The 18124-nt window shown below is 43.6% G+C and overlaps 1 protein-coding gene across 1 annotated transcript; it reads left to right on the top strand.

The window, feature by feature from the left end:
• Positions 1–13549: 13549 nt before the first annotated feature.
• On the top strand, positions 13550–17484 carry LOC125527966 (guanylate kinase 1). Its single transcript, XM_048692481.2, has 11 exons — positions 13550–13851; positions 14230–14277; positions 14426–14515; positions 15019–15095; positions 15184–15310; positions 15797–16159; positions 16233–16354; positions 16479–16614; positions 16725–16770; positions 16852–16960; positions 17047–17484. The coding sequence occupies exons 2-11, from the start codon at positions 14275–14277 to the stop codon at positions 17153–17155; spliced, it is 1182 nt and encodes a 393-aa protein (XP_048548438.2). The 5' UTR covers positions 13550–13851; positions 14230–14274; the 3' UTR covers positions 17156–17484.
• Positions 17485–18124: the final 640 nt, after the last annotated feature.

Below are 18124 nucleotides of genomic sequence, written 5' to 3' on the forward strand. Positions count from 1 at the left end.
AGTGCAATAGCTCCAGTGTTGTCACAAAAGAGTTTGATTGGCCCCGACGCATTGGGTATGACTCCTAGGTCGGTGATGAGCTCCTTCACCCATATTGCTTCATGTGCTGCCTCCGAGGCTGCCATGTACTCCGCTTCACATGTAGATCCCGCCACGACGCTCTGCTTGCAACTGCACCAGCTTACTGCCCCACCATTCAAAATATACACGTATCCGGTCTGTGACTTAGAGTCATCCAGATCTGTGTCGAAGCTAGCGTCGACGTAACCCTTTACAACGAGCTCTTCGTCACCTCCATAAACGAGAAACATTTCCTTAGTCCTTTTCAGGTACTTCAGGATATTCTTGACCGCTGTCCAGTGTTCCTTGCCGGGATTACTTTGGTACCTTCCTACCAAACTGACGGCAAGGTTTACATCAGGTCTGGTACACAGCATGGCATACATAATAGAACCTATGGCTGATGCATAGGGGATGACGCTCATCTCTTCTATATCTTCTGCCGTGGTCGGACATTGAGCTGAGCTCAATTTCATACCTTGTAACACAGGCAAGAGCCCCTTCTTAGACTGATCCATATTGAACTTCTTCAATATCTTATCAAGGTATGTGCTTTGTGAAAGACCTATGAGGCGTCTCGATCTATCTCTATAGATTTTGATGCCTAATATATAAGCAGCTTCTCCAAGGTCCTTCATTGAAAAACTCTTATTCAAGTAGGCCTTGATGCTGTCCAAGAGTTCTATATCATTTCCCATCAATAGTATGTCATCTACATATAATATGAGAAATGCTACAGAGCTCCCACTCACTTTCTTGTAAACGCAGGCTTCTCCATAAGTCTGCGTAAACCCAAACGCTTTGATCATCTCATCAAAGCGAATGTTCCAACTCCGAGATGCTTGCACCAGCCCATAAATCGAGCGTTGGAGCTTGCACACCTTGCCAGCATTCTTAGGATCGACAAAACCCTCCGGCTGCATCATATACAATTCTTCCTTAAGGAAACCATTAAGGAATGCCGTTTTGACGTCCATTTGCCAAATTTCATAATCATAAAATGCGGCAATTGCTAACATGATTCGGACGGACTTCAGCTTCGCTACCGGTGAGAAAGTCTCATCGTAGTCAACCCCTTGAACTTGTCGATAACCCTTAGCGACAAGCCTAGCTTTATAGATGGTCACATTACCATCCGCGTCAGTCTACCTCTTAAAGATCCATTTATTTTCTATGGCTCGCCGTTCAACGGGCAAGTCAGTCAAAGTCCATACTTCGTTTTCATACATGGATCCTATCTCGGATTTCATGGCTTCCAGCCATTTTTCGGAATCCGGGCCCGCCATCGCTCCTTCATAGTTCGAAGGTTCACCGTTGTCTAACAACATGATTTCCAAGACAGGGTTGCCGTACCACTCTGGTGCGGAACGTGTCCTTGTGGACCTTCGAATTTCAGTAGGAGCTTGATCAAAAGTATCTTGATCATTATCATTAACTTCCTCTCTAGTCGGTGTAGGCACCTCAGGAACATTTTCTTGAGTTGCGCCATTTCCCGGTTCAAGAGGTAATACTTCATCAAGCTCTACTTTCCTCCCACTTACTTCTTTCGAGAGAAACTCTTTCTCTAGAAAGGACCCATTCTTGGCAACAAAGATCTTGCCTTCGGATCTGAGGTAGAAGGTGTACCCAATAGTTTCTTTTGGGTATCCTATGAAGACGCATTTTTTCCGACTTGGGTTCGAGCTTTTCAGGTTGAAGTTTCTTGACATAAGCATCGCATCCCCAAACTTTTAGAAACGACAGCTTAGGTTTCTTCCCAAACCATAATTCATACGGTGTCGTCTCAACAGATTTCGACGGAGCCCTATTTAAAGTGAATGCGGCAGTCTCTAAAGCATAGCCCCAAAAAGATAGCGGTAAATCAGTAAGAGACATCATAGACCGCACCATATCCAATAGAGTGCGATTACGACGTTCGGACACACCGTTACGCTGAGGTGTTCCAGGCGGCGTCAGTTGTGAAACTATTCCACATTTTCTTAAGTGTGCACCAAATTCGTGACTCAAGTATTCTCCTCCACGATCTGATCGTAGAAACTTGATTTTCCTGTCACGTTGATTTTCAACCTCACTCTGAAATTCCTTGAACTTTTCAAAGGTTTCAGACTTGTGTTTCATTAAGTAGACATACCCATATCTACTCAAGTCATCAGTGAGGGTGAGAACATAATGATAGCCACTGCGAGCCTCAACACTCATTGGACCGCACACATCAGTATGTATGATTTCCAATAAGTTGGTTGCTCGCTCCATTGTTCCTGAGAACGGAGTCTTGGTCATTTTACCCATGAGGCATGGTTCGCACGTGTCAAATGATTCATAATCAAGAGACTCTAAAAGTCCATCTGCATGGAGCTTCTTCATGCGTTTGACACCTATGTGACCAAGGCGGCAGTGCCACAAGTATGTGGGACTATCATTATCAACCTTACATCTTTTGGTACTCACATTATGAACATGTGTAGTAATACGCCCGAGATTCATTAAGAATAAACCATTCACCATAGGAGCATGACCATAAAACATATCTCTCATATAAATGGAACAACCATTATTCTCAGATTTAAATGAGTAGCCATCTCGAATTAAACGAGATCCCGATACAATGTTCATGCTCAAAGCTGGCACTAAATAACAGTTATTGAGGTTTAAAACTAATCCCGTAGGTAAATGCAGAGGCAGCGTGCCGACGGCGATCACATCAACCTTGGAACCATTCCCGACGCGCATCGTCACCTCGTCCTTTGCCAGTCTCCGTTTATTCCACAGCTCCTGCTGTGAGTTACAAATATGAGCAACGGCACCGGTATCAAATACCCAGGAGTCACTACGAGTACTGGTAAGGTACACATCAATTACATGTATATCAAATATACCTTTTGTTTTGCCGGCCTTCTTGTCTGCTAAGTATTTAGGGCAATTCCGCTTCCAGTGACCGCTTCCCTTGCAATAAAAGCACTCAGTCTCGGGCTTGGGTCCATTCTTTGGCTTCTTCCCGGCAGCTTGCTTGCCGGGCGCGGCAACCTCCTTGCCGTCCTTCTTGAAGTTCTTTTTACCCTTGCCTTTCTTAAACTTAGTGGTTTTATTGACCATCAACACTTGATGTTCCTTCTTGACTTCTACCTCCGCTGACTTCAGCATTGAGAACAACTCAAGAATGGTCTTTTGCATCCCCTGCATGTTGAAGTTCATCACAAAGCTCTTGTAGCTTGGTGGAAGCGGCTGGAGGATTCTGTTAATGACCGCATCATCCGGGAGATTAACTCCCAGCTGAGACAAGCGGTTATGCAACCCAGACATAGTGAGTATGTGCTCACTGACAGAACTATTTTCCTCCATCTTACAGCTGAAGAATTTATCGGAGACTTCATATCTCTCGATCCGGGCATGAGCTTGAAAAACCATTTTCAGCTCTTCGAACATCTCATATGCTCCATGTCTCTCAAAACGCTTTTGGAGCCCCGGATCTAAGCTGTAAAGCATGCCGCACTGAACGAGGGAGTAGTCGTCAACACGTGTCTGCCAAGCGTTCATAACGTCTTGGTTCTGTGGGACGGGTGGATCACCTAGCGGTGCTTGTAGGACATAATCTTTCTTGGCAGCTATGAGGATGATCCTCAGGTTCCGGACCCAGTCCGTATAGTTGCTGCCATCGTCTTTCAGCTTGGTTTTCTCTAGGAACGCGTTGAAGTTGAGGACTACGTGGGCCATTTGATCTACAAGACATATTGTAAAATATTTTAGACTAAGTTCATGATAATTAAGTTCATCTAATCAAATTATTAATGAACTCCCACTTAGATTAGACATCCCTCTAGTCATCTAAGTATTACATGATCCGGGTTGACTAGGCCGTGTCCGATCATCACGTGAGACGGGCTAGTCAACGTCGGTGAACATCTTCATGTTGATCGTATCTTCTATACGACTCATGCTCGACCTTTCGGTCTTCTGTGTTCCGAGGCCATGTCTGTACATGCTAGGCTCGTCAAGTTAACCCTAAGTGTTTTTGCATGTGTTCCGAGGCCATGTCTGTACATGCTAGGCTCGTCAACACCCGTTGTATGTGAACGTAAGGATCCATCACACCCGATCATCACGGCGTGCTTAGAAACGACGAACTTTAGGAACGGTGCACAGTTAGGGGAGAACACTTCTTGAAATTGTTATGAGGGATCATCTTATTTACTACCGTCGTACTAAGTAAACAAGATGCAAAACATGATAAACATCACATGTAATCAAATAATTAACGTGACATGATATGGCCAATATCACATAGCTCCTTTGATCTCCATCTTGGGGCTCCATGATCATCTTGTCACCGGCTTGACACCATGATCTCCATCATCATGATCTCCATCATCGTGTCTCCATGAAGTTGCTCGCCAACTATTACTTCTACTACTATGGCTAACGCGTTTAGCAATAAAGTAAAGTAATTTACATGGCGTTTCTCGATGACACGCAGGTCATATAAAAGAATAAAGACAACTCCTATGACTTCTGCCGGTTGTCATACTCATCGACATGCAAGTCGTGATTCCTATTACAATAGCATGAACATCTCATACATCACATATAGATCATTCATCATTCATCACAACTTTGGCCATATCATATCACAAACCACTTGCTGCAAAAACAAGTTAGACGTCCTCTAATTGTTGTTGCAAGTTTTACGTGGCTGAATTAGGGTTCTAGCAAGAACGTCTTCTTACCTACCTTAAAGCCACAACGTGATTTGTCAACTTCTATTTACCCTTCATAAGGACCCTGTTCATCGAATCCGCTCCAACTAAAGTGGGAGAGACAGACACCCGCCAGCCACCTTATGCAACTAGTGCATGTTAGTCGGTGGAACCGGTCTCACGTAAGCGTACGTGTAAGGTTGGTCCGGGCCGCTTCATCCCACAATATCGCTGAAGCAAGAAAAGACTAGTAACGGCAAGAAAGTTGACAAATCTACGCCCACAACTAATTGTGTTCTACTCGCGCAAGAAGAACTATGCATAGACCTAGCTCATGATGCCACTGTTGGGGAACGTTGCAGAAAACAAAAATTTTCCTACTCGTTTCACCAAGATCCATCTAGGAGTTCATCTAGCAACGAGTCATTGGATGCATCTACATACCTTTGTAGATTGCGCACGGAAGCGTTCAAAAGAACGGTGATGATGTAGTCGTACACGACGTGATCCAAATCACCGATGACCAAGCGCCGAACGGACGGCACCTCCGCGTTCAACACACGTACGGGACGGGAGACGTCTCCTCCTTCTTGATCCAGCAAGGGGAGGAGGAGAAGTTGATGAAGATCTAGCAGCACGACGGCGTGGTGGTGGATGCAGGGCGTCACAGTAGCAGGGCTTCGCCTATACTACGAGGGAGAGACGTAACGGGGAGAGAGGGAGGCGCCAAGGCTCAGGTATGAAGTCCCTCCCTCTCCTCAACTATATATAGGGGTGCCAAGGGGGGGGGGCCCTAGTAGATGGATCTACTAGGGGGGGCGGCTAAGGGGTGGGGGGCTTGCCCCCAAGCAAGGGGGCGCCCCCTCTAGGGTTTCCCCTCAACCCTAGCCGCATGGGCCCTTGGGGGGGTGGCGCCCCCGCCCACTTTGGGCTGGGTTCCCTCCTACTTCAGCCCATGGGGCCCCCGGGATAGGTGGCCCCACCCGGTGGACCCCCGGGACCTTCCGGTGGTCCCGGTACAATACCGGTGACCCCGAAACTTGTCCCGATGGCCGAAACAGCACTTCCTATATATAATTCTTTACCTCCGGACCATTCCGGAACTCCTCGTGACGTCCGGGATCTCATCCGGGACTCCGAACAATATTCGGGTTACTGCATATTCACATCTTCACAACCCTAGCATCACTGAACCTTAAGTGTGTAGACCCTACGGGTTCGGGAGACAAGCAGACATGACCGAGACGACTCTCCGGTCAATAACCAACAGCGGGATCTGGATACCCATGTTGGCTCCCACATGCTCCACGATGATCTCATCGGATGAACCACGATGTCGAGGATTCAATCAACCCCGTATGCAATTCCCTTTGTCAATCGATATGTTACTTGCCCGAGATTCGATCGTCGGTATCCCAATACCTCGTTCAATCTCGTTACCGGCAAGTCACTTTACTCTTACCGCAATGCATGATCCCGTGACCAGACACTTGGTCACTTTGAGCTCATTATGATGATGCATTACCGAGTGGGCCCAGTGATACCTCTCCGTCATACGGAGTGACAAATCCCAGTCTTGATCCATGTCAACCCAACATACACTTTCGGAGATACCCGTAGTCTACCTTTATAGTCACCCAGTAACGTTGTGACGTTTGGTAGACCCAAAGCACTCCTACGGTATCCGGGAGTTACACGATCTCATGGTCTAAGGAAAAGATACTTGACATTGGAAAAGCTCTAGCAAACGAACTACACGATCTTTGTGCTATGCTTTAAGATTAGGTCTTGTCCATCACATCATTCTCCTAATGATGTGATCCCATTATCAATGACATCCAATGTCCATAGCCAGGAAACCATGACTATCTATTGATCAACGAGCTAGTCAACTAGAGGCTTACTAGGGACATGTTGGTGTCTGTTATTCACACATGTATTACGATTTCCGGATAACACAATTATAGCATGAATAAAGACAATCATCATGAACAAGGAAATATAATAATAATGCTTTTATTATTGCCTCTAGGGCATATTTCCAACATCTACTCTCTTGTAATGAATTGAGTTTTCCCCTTGAAGTAATCTTATCGGATTTAGTCTTTAAAGATTTGAGAACACTTGATGTATGTCTTGCCGTGGATATCTGTGGTGACAATGGGATATCACGTGATTCACTGGATGTATGATTTGGTCATCAACTTGCGGGTTCCGCCCATGAACCTATGCATAGGGGTTGGCACACGTTTTCGTCGTGATTCTCCGGTAGAAACTTTGGGGCACTCTTTGAGGTCCTTTGTGTTGGTTGAATAGATGAATATGAGATTGTGTGACGCATATCGTATAATCATACCCACGGATACTTGAGGTGACATTGGAGTATCTAGGTGACATTAGGGTTTTGGTTGATTTGTGTCTTAAGGTGTTATTCTAGTATGAACTCTAGGGCTGTTTGTGACACTTATAGGAATAGCCCAACGGATTGATTGGAAAGAATAACTTTGAGGTGGTTTCGTACCCTACCATAATCTCTTCGTTCGTTCTCCGCTATTAGTGACTTTGGAGTGACTCTTTGTTGCATGTTGAGGGATAGTTATGTGATCCAATTATGATATTATTGTTGAGAGGACTTGCACTAGTGAAAGTATGAACCCTAGGCCTTATTTCCACACATTGCAATACTGTTTACGCTCACTTTTATCATTAGTTACCTTGCTGTTTTTATAATTTCAGATTACAAATACCTTTATCTACTATCCATATACCACTTGTATCACCATCTCTTCGTCGAACTAGTGCACCTATACAATTTACCATTGTATTGGGTGTGTTGGGGACACAAGAGACTCTTTGTTATTTGGTTGCAGGATTGCTTGAGAGAGACCATCTTCATCCTACGCCTCCTATGGATTGATAAACCTTAGGTCATCCACTTGAGGGAAATTTGCTACTGTCCTACAAACCTCTGCACTTGGAGGCCCAACAACGTCTACAAGAAGAAGGTTGTGTAGTAGACATCAAGGCCGATGGTGAGTTCCGTCAACACGACGGCGTGGTGATGGTGATGATGAAGTTACCGACGCAGGGCTTCGCCTAAGCACTACAACAATATGACCGAAGTGGAAAACTGTGGAGGGGGGCACCGCACATGGCTAAAAGATTGTCTGTTGTGTCTTTGGGTGCCCCCTCCCCACGTATATAAAGGAGGGGGAGGAGGAGGCCGGCCAAGGAGGAGGCGCGCCATGGGGGGGGAGTCCTACTAGGACTCCAAACCTAGTAGGACTTATCCGAAACGACCCGAACCATTCCGGTTTCCGAATGTAACCTTCTAATATATGAATCTTTATGTCTCGACCATTTTGAGACTCCTCGTCATGTCCGTGATCTCATTCGTGACTCCGAGCAACCTTCGCTACATCAAATCACATAACTCATAATACATATCATCATCGAACGTTAAGCGTGCGAACCCTACGGGTTTGAGAACTATGTAGACATGAACGAGACATGTCTCTGGTCAATAACCAATAGCGGAACCTGGATGCTCATATTGGTTCCTACATTATACGAAGATCTTTATCAGTCAAACCGCACAACAACATACGTTGTTCCCTTTGTCATCGGTATGTTACTTGCCCGAGATTCGATCGTCGGTATCATCATACCTAGTTCAGTCTCGTTACCGGCAAGTCTCTTTACTCGTTCCATAATGCATAATCCCATGACTAACTCATTAGTCACATTGCTTGCAAGGCTCGTAGTGATGTGCATTACCGAGAGTGCTCGAAGATACCTCTCCGATACACGGAGTGACAAATCCTAATCTCGATCTATGCCAACTCAACAAACACCATCAAAGACATGTGTGGAGCATCTTTATAATCACCCAGTTATGTTGTGATGTTTGATAGCACACAAGGTGTTCCTCTGGTATTCGGGAGTTGCATAATCTCATAGTCATAGGAACATGTATAAGTCATGAAGAAAGCAATAGCAGAAAAACTAAACGATCATTATGCTAAGCTAACGGATGGGTCTTGTCCATCACATCATTCTCTAATGATGTGATCCCGTTCATCAAATGACAACACATGTCTATGGCTAGGAAACTTAACCATCTTTGATTAACGAGCTAGTCAAGTAGAGACACACTAGGGACACTCTGTTTGTCTATGTATTCACGCATGTACTAAGTTTCCGGTTAATACAATTCTAGCATGAATAATAAACATTTATCATGATATAAGGAAATATAAATAACAACTTTATTATTGCCTCCAGGGCATATTTCCTTCAGCAACGACGCCATAAATTCTTCTAGCTACTTCTTGAGATTGCGTTGGTTTTTCCCTTGAAGAGGAAAGGGTGATGCAGCAAAGTAGAGATAAGTATTTCCCTCAGTTTGAGAACCAAGGTATCAATCTAGTAGGAGAAGAACGCACAAATCACCAATACCTGCACAAACAATCAAACACTTGCACCCAATGCGATAAAGGGGTCGTCAATCCCTTCAAGGTCACTTGCAAAGGTAAGATCTGATAGAGATAGATAAATAAAACTAAACAAAAGATAAAATATTTTTGGTTTTTTTGTTGTATAGATTTGAAAGTAAAGATTGCAAAATAGTAGATCAGAAACTAATATGATGGAAAATAGACCCAGGGGCCATATGTTTCACTAGAGGCTTCTCTCTTGAAGGCAAATAATATGATGGGTGAACAAATTACTGTCGAACAATTAATAGAAAAGCGCAAAGTTATGACGATATCCAAGGCAATAATTATGTAATATAGGCATCACGTCCGTGTCAAGTAGACCGACTCCTGCCTGCATCTACTACTATTACTCCATACATCGACCGACTCCTGCCTGCATCTAGAGTATTGAGTTCATGAAGAACAGAGTAACACTTTAAGTAAGATGACATGATGTAGAGTAATAAACTCAAGCAATATATATGATGTAAACCCCATCTTTTTATCCTCGATGGCAACAATACAATACGTGCCTCGCTACCCCTACTGTCACTGGGTGAGGACACAGCAAGATTGAACCCAAAGCTAAGCACTTCTCCCATTGCAAGGAAAACCAATCTAGTTGGCCAAACCAAACCGATAGTTCGAATAGAATTGCAAAGATATCAAATCATGCATATAAGAATTCAAAGAAGATTCAAATAATATTCATAGATAATCTGATCATAAATCCACAATTCAACGGATCTCGACAAGCACACCGCAAAAGAAGATTACATCAGATAGATCTCCAAGAACATCGAGGAGAACATGATCTTGAGAATCAAAGAGTGAGAAGAAGCCATCTAGCTACTAGCTATGGACCCGTAGGTCTGAGGTAAACTACTCACGCTTCATCAGAAGGGCAATAGAGTTGATGTAGATGCCCTCCGTGATCGAATCCCCCTCCGGCAGGATGCCGGAAAAGGCCCCAAGATGGGATCTCATGGGAATAGAAGGCTGAGGCGGTGGAAAAGTGTTTTTGTGGATGCTTCTGGAGGTTCAGGAATATATAGGAGGAAGAGCTAGGTCAGTGGAGTCATGAGGGGCCTACAAGGTAGGGGGCGCCCTACCCCCTGGGCGCGCCCTCCACCCTTGTGGCCGCCTCGTGGCTCTTCTGACTTGATCTCCAAGTCTCTTGGGTGTCTTCTGGTCCACGAAAAATCATCGCGAAGGTTTTATTCCGTTTGGACTCTGTTTGGTATTCCTTTTTCGCGAAGCTAAAAACATGGAAAAAACAGAAACTGGCACTTGGCTCTAGGTTAATAGGTTAGTCCCAAAAATTATATAAAATAACATATTAATGCATATAAAACATCCAAAACAGATAATATATTAACATGGAATAATAAAAAATTATACATACGTTGGAGACGTATGAGGTGGCCGGATCAGATGTCACAGTCGCAGTCCTTGAAGAATTGAGAACCGGCGTCGTCCAGCCATAAAGATGGCAGCTCATATGGGTCTGGAACCATGTTGCATCGGAGCAGCCCCCGAGCCCGCCATCTTGTAGTTGATAGATTGACTCCGTCTCGCCGGTGGAGGACTAATCACTTGAGTAGGGTTTCCGCAAGTTCCACCCCTTGCGTGAAGCCAACGAAGACACGCTTTTGGCCGGCTTGGATCCGAGCGGGTCGCGCGCGCTGGGCCGACTCGACGAGGTTGGTGCAGGTTTCCGACTCAGGTTCAGACCCGCCGATCTTGCCGATGAAGACGTGAATTCCGTCGAAGGGGACCCGACACCCGTATTCGATTGAGTTGGCCTCGGGACCCCAGCCAGCGTCGTCGATGTAGAGCTTGTCGCGGTGACTCTTGGTCATCCTGCCAACGGCGTATCCCTCGATCCCTAGGAAATAGCCCTTCAAGAACTCGAAATCACTGTGCGCTGGCCCCACGGTGGGCGCCAACTGTCGTGGTTTTGTCACGACAGATGTCCTAATGAAAGGACTTAAGCGTGAAGCCATCACAACGATGATTAGCTTGTCGGGGTTGAGCGAGACGAGAGACACGAGTTTACCTAGATTCGGCCCCTCACGGTGGAGGTAAAAGCCTACTCCTGCTCTTGTTGCTTATTGCTTGAATATCGATTACAAGGGAGCGGATTCGCTTGACCTAGATCTCGATTGATTGTAACCTATCTATTCTATGTTGGGGACTCGCCTTTATATACCGATCGAGGCCACCGGCTTACAAGAGTCCGGGTCGGGTTACGATACGTGACGGAACCTTACTCTAAGTCGCCTTGCTTTACAAGGTAAATTATTACATGGCGGGTTACACTCTTGGGCTGCCTTTTGACCTTGGGTTCTAAGCCGACCCATCTTGTGGGCCGCCCTTCTTATACGGCGTCTTGTCCATCTTGGCCCATCAGAAACTCAGCTCTTTAAGTCGCCAATGATCGTGGGGTTATATCCCCAACGCTAGGGAAAAACAGAAGTTGATATGAACGCGGCAAAACTTGATAACAAGTTTTTGGCCATGACATAATCATTATCTTAGTGCGAGACATGTCTAATTAGTAAATATACGCGAACACTATACAGAAAAGATGGTGCAAAAAGAATGACGTCTCGTGTTAAACTGGAGTAATTAGAAAGCTAGCAACCGTTTTGCATCTTTCTGGCGATATCACGTTGGTTTAAAAAATGATGCAAAACCAACATGATATCACCATAAAAATGGTTCTCCAATACTTTAGATGGACCTCAAACTTTCCTTTTCCCTTTGCCCCTTATAGAAAAGAAACCTACTGAGAACCCTAATAATGTTTCTATTTCTGATGCTAAAACTCAGGAGCGTGAAGAGCATGAACCTAGTCAGGATAATGATAATAACGATGATGATAATGATGCTACACCTAATGATAATAATGAACCTGAAAAGGAGGTAGAGGTAGAACCTGAAGTAGAACTTGATGACCCACCTCCAAGGAATAAAAGATATGATAAAAGAGATTATGTTGCTAGGAAACATGGTAGAGAAATGGAACCATGAATACAAAAGCCTATGCCTTTTCCTAATAGGACATTGAAATCTAAAGATGAAGACATTTAACCAATTTGTTGAATTACTTAGACCTCTTTGCCTTCATGTTCCTTTGATCAGTGATATTGAAATGCCTCCTTATTCCAAGTACATGAAAGATATTGTTACTAAAAAAAGGAAAATACCTGAAGCTCAAACAATGCAAACATGGGGGATATTGTTACTAACAATGCAAACAAACCATGAGCCACAAATAAGAACATGACCGATAAAGGGGGATCAAGTTCGCAATCCATGAGTACAAAAGCCTATGTCTTTTCTGTGCATTTTGTCCTCACTCGTGCGTGCCTGAGAGCAACTTCCCGGTCGGTCATCCATTCTTAAATCGCTCCAAGCCAAACAAGCTTAATTTTAGAGTTCTTTTCGAATGGGCTCCCAAAAAAGAAGAAATTCCTTATTGATATGAGTAGCCTATGATTCCTATAAGCCAGACTCTCACACCACATGCTGGTTCGTTCAAATCCAAGCAGACTACATTAAATTTCAGGAAGTATCACACCAAGGTAACACAAGTCATTATCCAGCTTACCCACCTGTGAGCAAAGCCCAACTTTCACATCGCTCGCTCCAAGAACACCAAATCCACATGAGCATTGGCCTCGAACAGATCCAACTTATAAGCACAATAACTATTGTGCATAGGGTTTTCGCATGCTGAATATAATGCAAAGATTCAAAAGACAATAAGGATAAGGCGGCAAGGACGTATGCACTCCGAAACACATGGGTTGACCAATACTAGGGAGAAATAGAAGTAGATATGAATATGACAAAACTTGATAACAATTCAAGCAAGCACTATATATCTTTTGGCCATGACATAATCAACATCTCAGTGCCAAACATATATAATTAGGAAATATATGCGGACAGGACACTGCAAAAAGAACGGCGCGGAAAGAACGGCGCTTCTCTAGCGTCATTCGTCAAACTCTAGCCACGGTTTCCCCTCAAAAAAAAAAAAACTCTAGCCACGGTTCTCCAATGCTTGAGATGGACCTCAGACTTTACTTTTCCCTTTGCCCCTTATTGAATCGACCTCAGGTCGGTCTAACGTGCGAAGAAAGGGCAAAAAAGGGTTAGGCTGGCGTAGAAAAGGTCCAAACTATACTAGCCAGGGAAAGAAGCGATGCTCTAGGCCTAGGGGTTCGGGTCAAGACACAAGACCAGATCCACGGAATCCGACCAAAATAATGCAGTTCCATCGATATAAAGGAGAGAGAGAGAGGGGAGAAATGAAAAGCGAAAAGGGGAGGAGAAAAAGTTGTATAAAAACGCCGCAGCCTCGCCGTCGCTTCTTCCCTGCCAAATTCCAATTCCAACCCGAGAGGGCTCCTGCCCCCGTTTGATCCCTCCCCTCCCTCCCCCCTCCTCCCATCCCAGCGCCGCCGCCGCCTCGACCCCCTCCTTCCTCCGCGCTGACCGCCCCGTCGCACCAGCCGCCGCCGCGGCGACATTCATTACCGCGTTCCTTCGTTTCTCGGCCTCCAGCTCGGGGCGGCGCCGGGATCGCGGGATCTCGTCGGGGAAGCCAGGTTTGTGCCCGGCGTATCTGGTTTTCGGTCCTGCACGGCTCGATTTAGGGTTTCCTTGATTGTTCCTGGAATGGTCGCGACGGTGGTTGGTGCCTCGTTCTTAGGAAGACGGCACCCCCTATGGCTGCGTTTTGTTGGATCTAGCCTTGGAATGGTAATGGCGCGTGTGATTAGTGTAGCTTGGTCGCGTAGCCTGTCGTCCTCGTTGCGGAAAGCTCGATTCCTGAAATGTGTGAGAGCAAATGAAAGGTTCGCTTCTTCTTTTGGCGGTGGATGTTGGGATGAATTCATCCACCTGGGTCTTATTCTCTGAGTAAATCAATCTACTGTTTAAAATATTTTTCCTGATCATTTGTCTATGCTCACTTTTATGAACAGGACGCGCCAGGCTCGTAGCATCTGCTCCCGATCACGGCTTATTTTATGGTGAGTTCATCACTAGCTTTTTGTGCGCTCCTTTTTCTCTGTTCTTTTGATGTTGTAAGTTAGGTAGCATGTCAAGGAAGATTAGGCGGAGATTATATTAGGTATCATGCCTAACAGAGTCCAAATTTTGGTTTGATGTGATAAACAGGGTGAAGAGGCTCCTGAGTTTCGCGTTGACCGCATCACCTTGGGGTCCAAGGATTGCCAACAGAATGCCATAGTTGTTGGCGATAAGACTGTGAGTCCCTTGAATAAGTCAACTCATATACATATGCTTTCAATTTGATTTTAGATATGTTTGACTGCCACTATTTCTTGTTCATAGTTATTGAAGTCACCACCTCTATTATGTTGCTTGCAAATTAACAAGATTTGAGCTTAGAAAGCTGGCAACAGTTTTGCATCTTTGTGGCTAGATCATGTTGGTTTTGGTAGAGATGTTGCAAGAATGTGTTGCGCTAGAATTGGAACAGCAAGCAAGATATGCCATCCTTTTTATTTTGAGATCAAAAGGAGAGCTGAGCTGTTTGTTTCATTAATAATTATAAAGTTACTGTAGGTATAATGTATGGTACCGAATGACCTTCCTGTAGTTATCTGGCTCACTGGCTGCACCAACTTACACCTACTGTTTCCCATATCTTCAGTAAAATAATCTTTTCCCATGTAGCTGCAATGTTTATCATACCAAGGAGCACCCTAAAGTATAAAGCTAGATTGTAACAACACTTTTTTTTGCAGTATGTAATTGGCAGAACAGATGATGACTCAAAGTCAACCTTTGGCATTAAAATTCTGGACAAACTAACTCAGACTTGGTATAGTACTTCTCATTTTTGTTCTTGCCATTTTTATAATTTTCTTGTTTCTTAGTGGATGGTCATTCAACTATTTCTTTTGTGGCAGGATTATGCCGACAGTACTTGGAGCACAGCCTCCATCCAAGTCGCACTCAGCAATTCTTGTAAATGAGGAGAAGATATTGGTTGTTGAGAAGGGCATTTCCTTGAATGATTCCATCTGGTTCCTTGAGGTAACATTACCTAGATTGACAAAGAGCTATCCTTCTTGGTCCGTCTAGTGTTCTTACTTTACAAAAATACAGAGGAAGGATTTGTTACCTTTTTAATGGTGGGCCTGGTGAGCTTCAAGTAAACTTGATACTCTTTGGTTGCCTACACAAACTCAGAGTTACAAACTGAAAAAGTGGTCTTTTTGGTTTGTGCTATCTCACGATGCAGTGTTGTTTGTTTTGTAATGATGTACTTCGTCTTACTGGCAAGCCAGAACTGTATTAGTGGCATGATGGTAACTGGTATCGTGTCTTAGCTCATCTATTGTTCAGTAAATGTAGATCTCTCTTTCTGTGTGTGTGTGTGTGTGTGTGTGGGTGTGTGTGTGTGTAGCACAGGGTATAGTAGACACTGTATATTTTTGCGTGACAATATTTCATGATTATTAATTTTCATTTTTACTAATTGACCTGTCTGAGCTCACCCTCTTTTTCTTTACATCTCAGATAGATACCCCCTTTGTTAAAAAACAGCGGAAAATCAAGGGTTCAGAAGTTGTTTCCTGGAGCAAGGGAGTACTTGGCGTTGCCCAAAAACCAGTTGTGATTAGTGGGCCATCTGGTGTTGGTAAAGGGACGCTGATAGCAAAATTGATGAAAGAGTACCCATTGAAATTTGGGTTCTCTGTTAGCCACACTACAAGGTCTCCAAGGGTGAAGGAAATAGATGGTGTCCACTACCATTTTGCTGGAAGAAGCAAGATGGAACAAGACATAAGTGAGGGGGAATTCCTTGAATTTGCTCATGTTCATGGAAATCTCTATGGGACGAGTATTGAAGCAGTTGAGTCTGTTACTGACGAGGGGAAGGTAAAATCACTTCCACTTCTATACTAGTTTCTGAAAGGTGAGTTATTCATCTTTCCATTGCTTTTCATTGAAGAGGTGCATTCTCGACATTGATGTCCAAGGAGCACGATCTGTGAGGGCTTCTTCTCTTGAAGCAAAATTCATCTTTGTATGCCCTCCGTCATTCGAGGAACTAGAGAAGCGCCTTCGGGCACGGTATATTTGTAGATTATAGTATTTATGCCTTGATAGCCTTAAGCTTTCTTTGTTTGATAATTCAGTTACAACATTATAAGGTGAAGATATGCTTCATTGACACTCTGGTCAATTGGTTATACAGGGGCACAGAAACAGAGGAACAAATCCAAAAGCGTCTAAGGAATGCTCGTGCTGAGCTTGACCAGTCCAATTCACCAGGTCTTTTTGATCATCTTTTGGTGAATGATAACCTTGAATCATGCTATGAGAATTTGAAGGTAGTTACACAGCTCACTGGTTACATAAGCTTTCCTTGCCTGGTTTTTTGAATGCAAGGCACTGTCATCGCGCCCTTTTCTTTGTATTAAATTATTATTGCAACCTGCAGAAGTTGCTTTCACTGAATGATGACCACAAAGATTCAGATGGTTGTTGTAAGTTACATGAAACTTCCTATTTCCAATTATTATTAATGCTTCATTGCGTCAAATTTTAATGTTAAATCTGTGCTTCAGTCATCGAGGATGGGAAAGCAACTGCATGTTATTCTATCCTGTCCAAAACAGAGTCAGAAGTTTTTTTGCAATCTGAAACTGGCGAAGTAGTAAAAGGAGCTGCAAGCTTGTAAGTCACCTTGCCCCTTCTATGTATTGCGTTGGTGTTAACTAATGATATGCTTCTTACTCGTGCATGTTCGAATTTTTGAACAGGCTGGCGGTCGACTTATCCTCTCTCACAGGTGGTGCTCCTGGACGAACAAGAGGTCTTAAGATACACTCAATTAACTCAATTGACAATGGTCTGAAGGGCATTAGATAACCCAAAACATTCTTACAAACGATGTCGCAGAAGTGTTAACTGATGGATTTTGGATCAATTAGTGAGATATAACAGCTTCAGAAACATATTAGTTAGAGAAAGGAAAACATAAGTGGGATTTATTTCCATTTATCATTTGTTCGCCGGAGAGGCGCTTTGTTTGTTCTTTGTACCAGAAAGAGGTGAGGTCATGCCAGAGGGATTGTACCTCTTATTGTTGAGGGTTTGTGTACCTTATATTTGTTCAGTGGAACATATGTCGAGGGCCTATCTGAACCATGTTTTGTTTGTCTGCGAGAATGAAGAAATCAGGTGATGTTATAATGTTAGTCCAATTGCTGCAAATGCATTCCTGTTTCTTTAAATCCTAATATTCAGAACCTGTCTTGGTTATCATGAGGAGTTTCAGAACTTGCCTTTGTGGAAATTGTGACCCTGTTCTACACATGTACTCCCTCCGTTTTTATTTATTTCACATATGAACTTTGACCTAGGTCAAACTTGGTAAACTTAGATCAAGTTTTCTTACAATCTAAACTTTCACAAAAAATATCTATGGTATGAAAATACTGTGACCCTGTTCTACACATCTACTCCCTCCGTTTTTATTTATTTCACATATGAACTTTGACCTAACTTTGTAAACTTAGATCAAGTTTTCTTACAATCTAAACTTTCACAAAAAATATATATGGTATGAAAATATATTGAATGATGATTTTATTGGTATCGATTTGGCATTGTGGATGTTAACGTTTTTCCCTATAAATTTGGCCAAAGTTTAGAAGTTTGACCCAAGACAAAGCTAATATGCGAAGTTAACACAAATGGAGGGAGTATATTAGTAAATACCGCATGCTTTTAAAACATAATGATATCATTCTCCAAAATACTCTCTTTGTAAGGAAATATAAGAGCGTTTAGCAGTGATCTAAACGGTTTTATATTTTGTTTTTTCTTTACAGAGGG

The sequence above is a fragment of the Triticum urartu genome, chromosome 5A, assembly GCF_056163025.1.
Source record: "Triticum urartu cultivar PI428250 chromosome 5A, HENAU_Tu73, whole genome shotgun sequence".
Lineage (NCBI taxonomy): Eukaryota > Viridiplantae > Streptophyta > Magnoliopsida > Poales > Poaceae > Triticum > Triticum urartu.

Bases quoted from the DNA above. Each gene is read 5' to 3' on its own strand.
- LOC125527966 (XM_048692481.2), top strand. The intron at 14,516-15,018 runs GTGAGTCCCTTG...TTTTTTTTGCAG, and splicing joins TAGTTGTTGGCGATAAGACT to TATGTAATTGGCAGAACAGA. The intron at 16,771-16,851 runs GTAAGTTACATG...TCTGTGCTTCAG, and splicing joins CAAAGATTCAGATGGTTGTT to TCATCGAGGATGGGAAAGCA.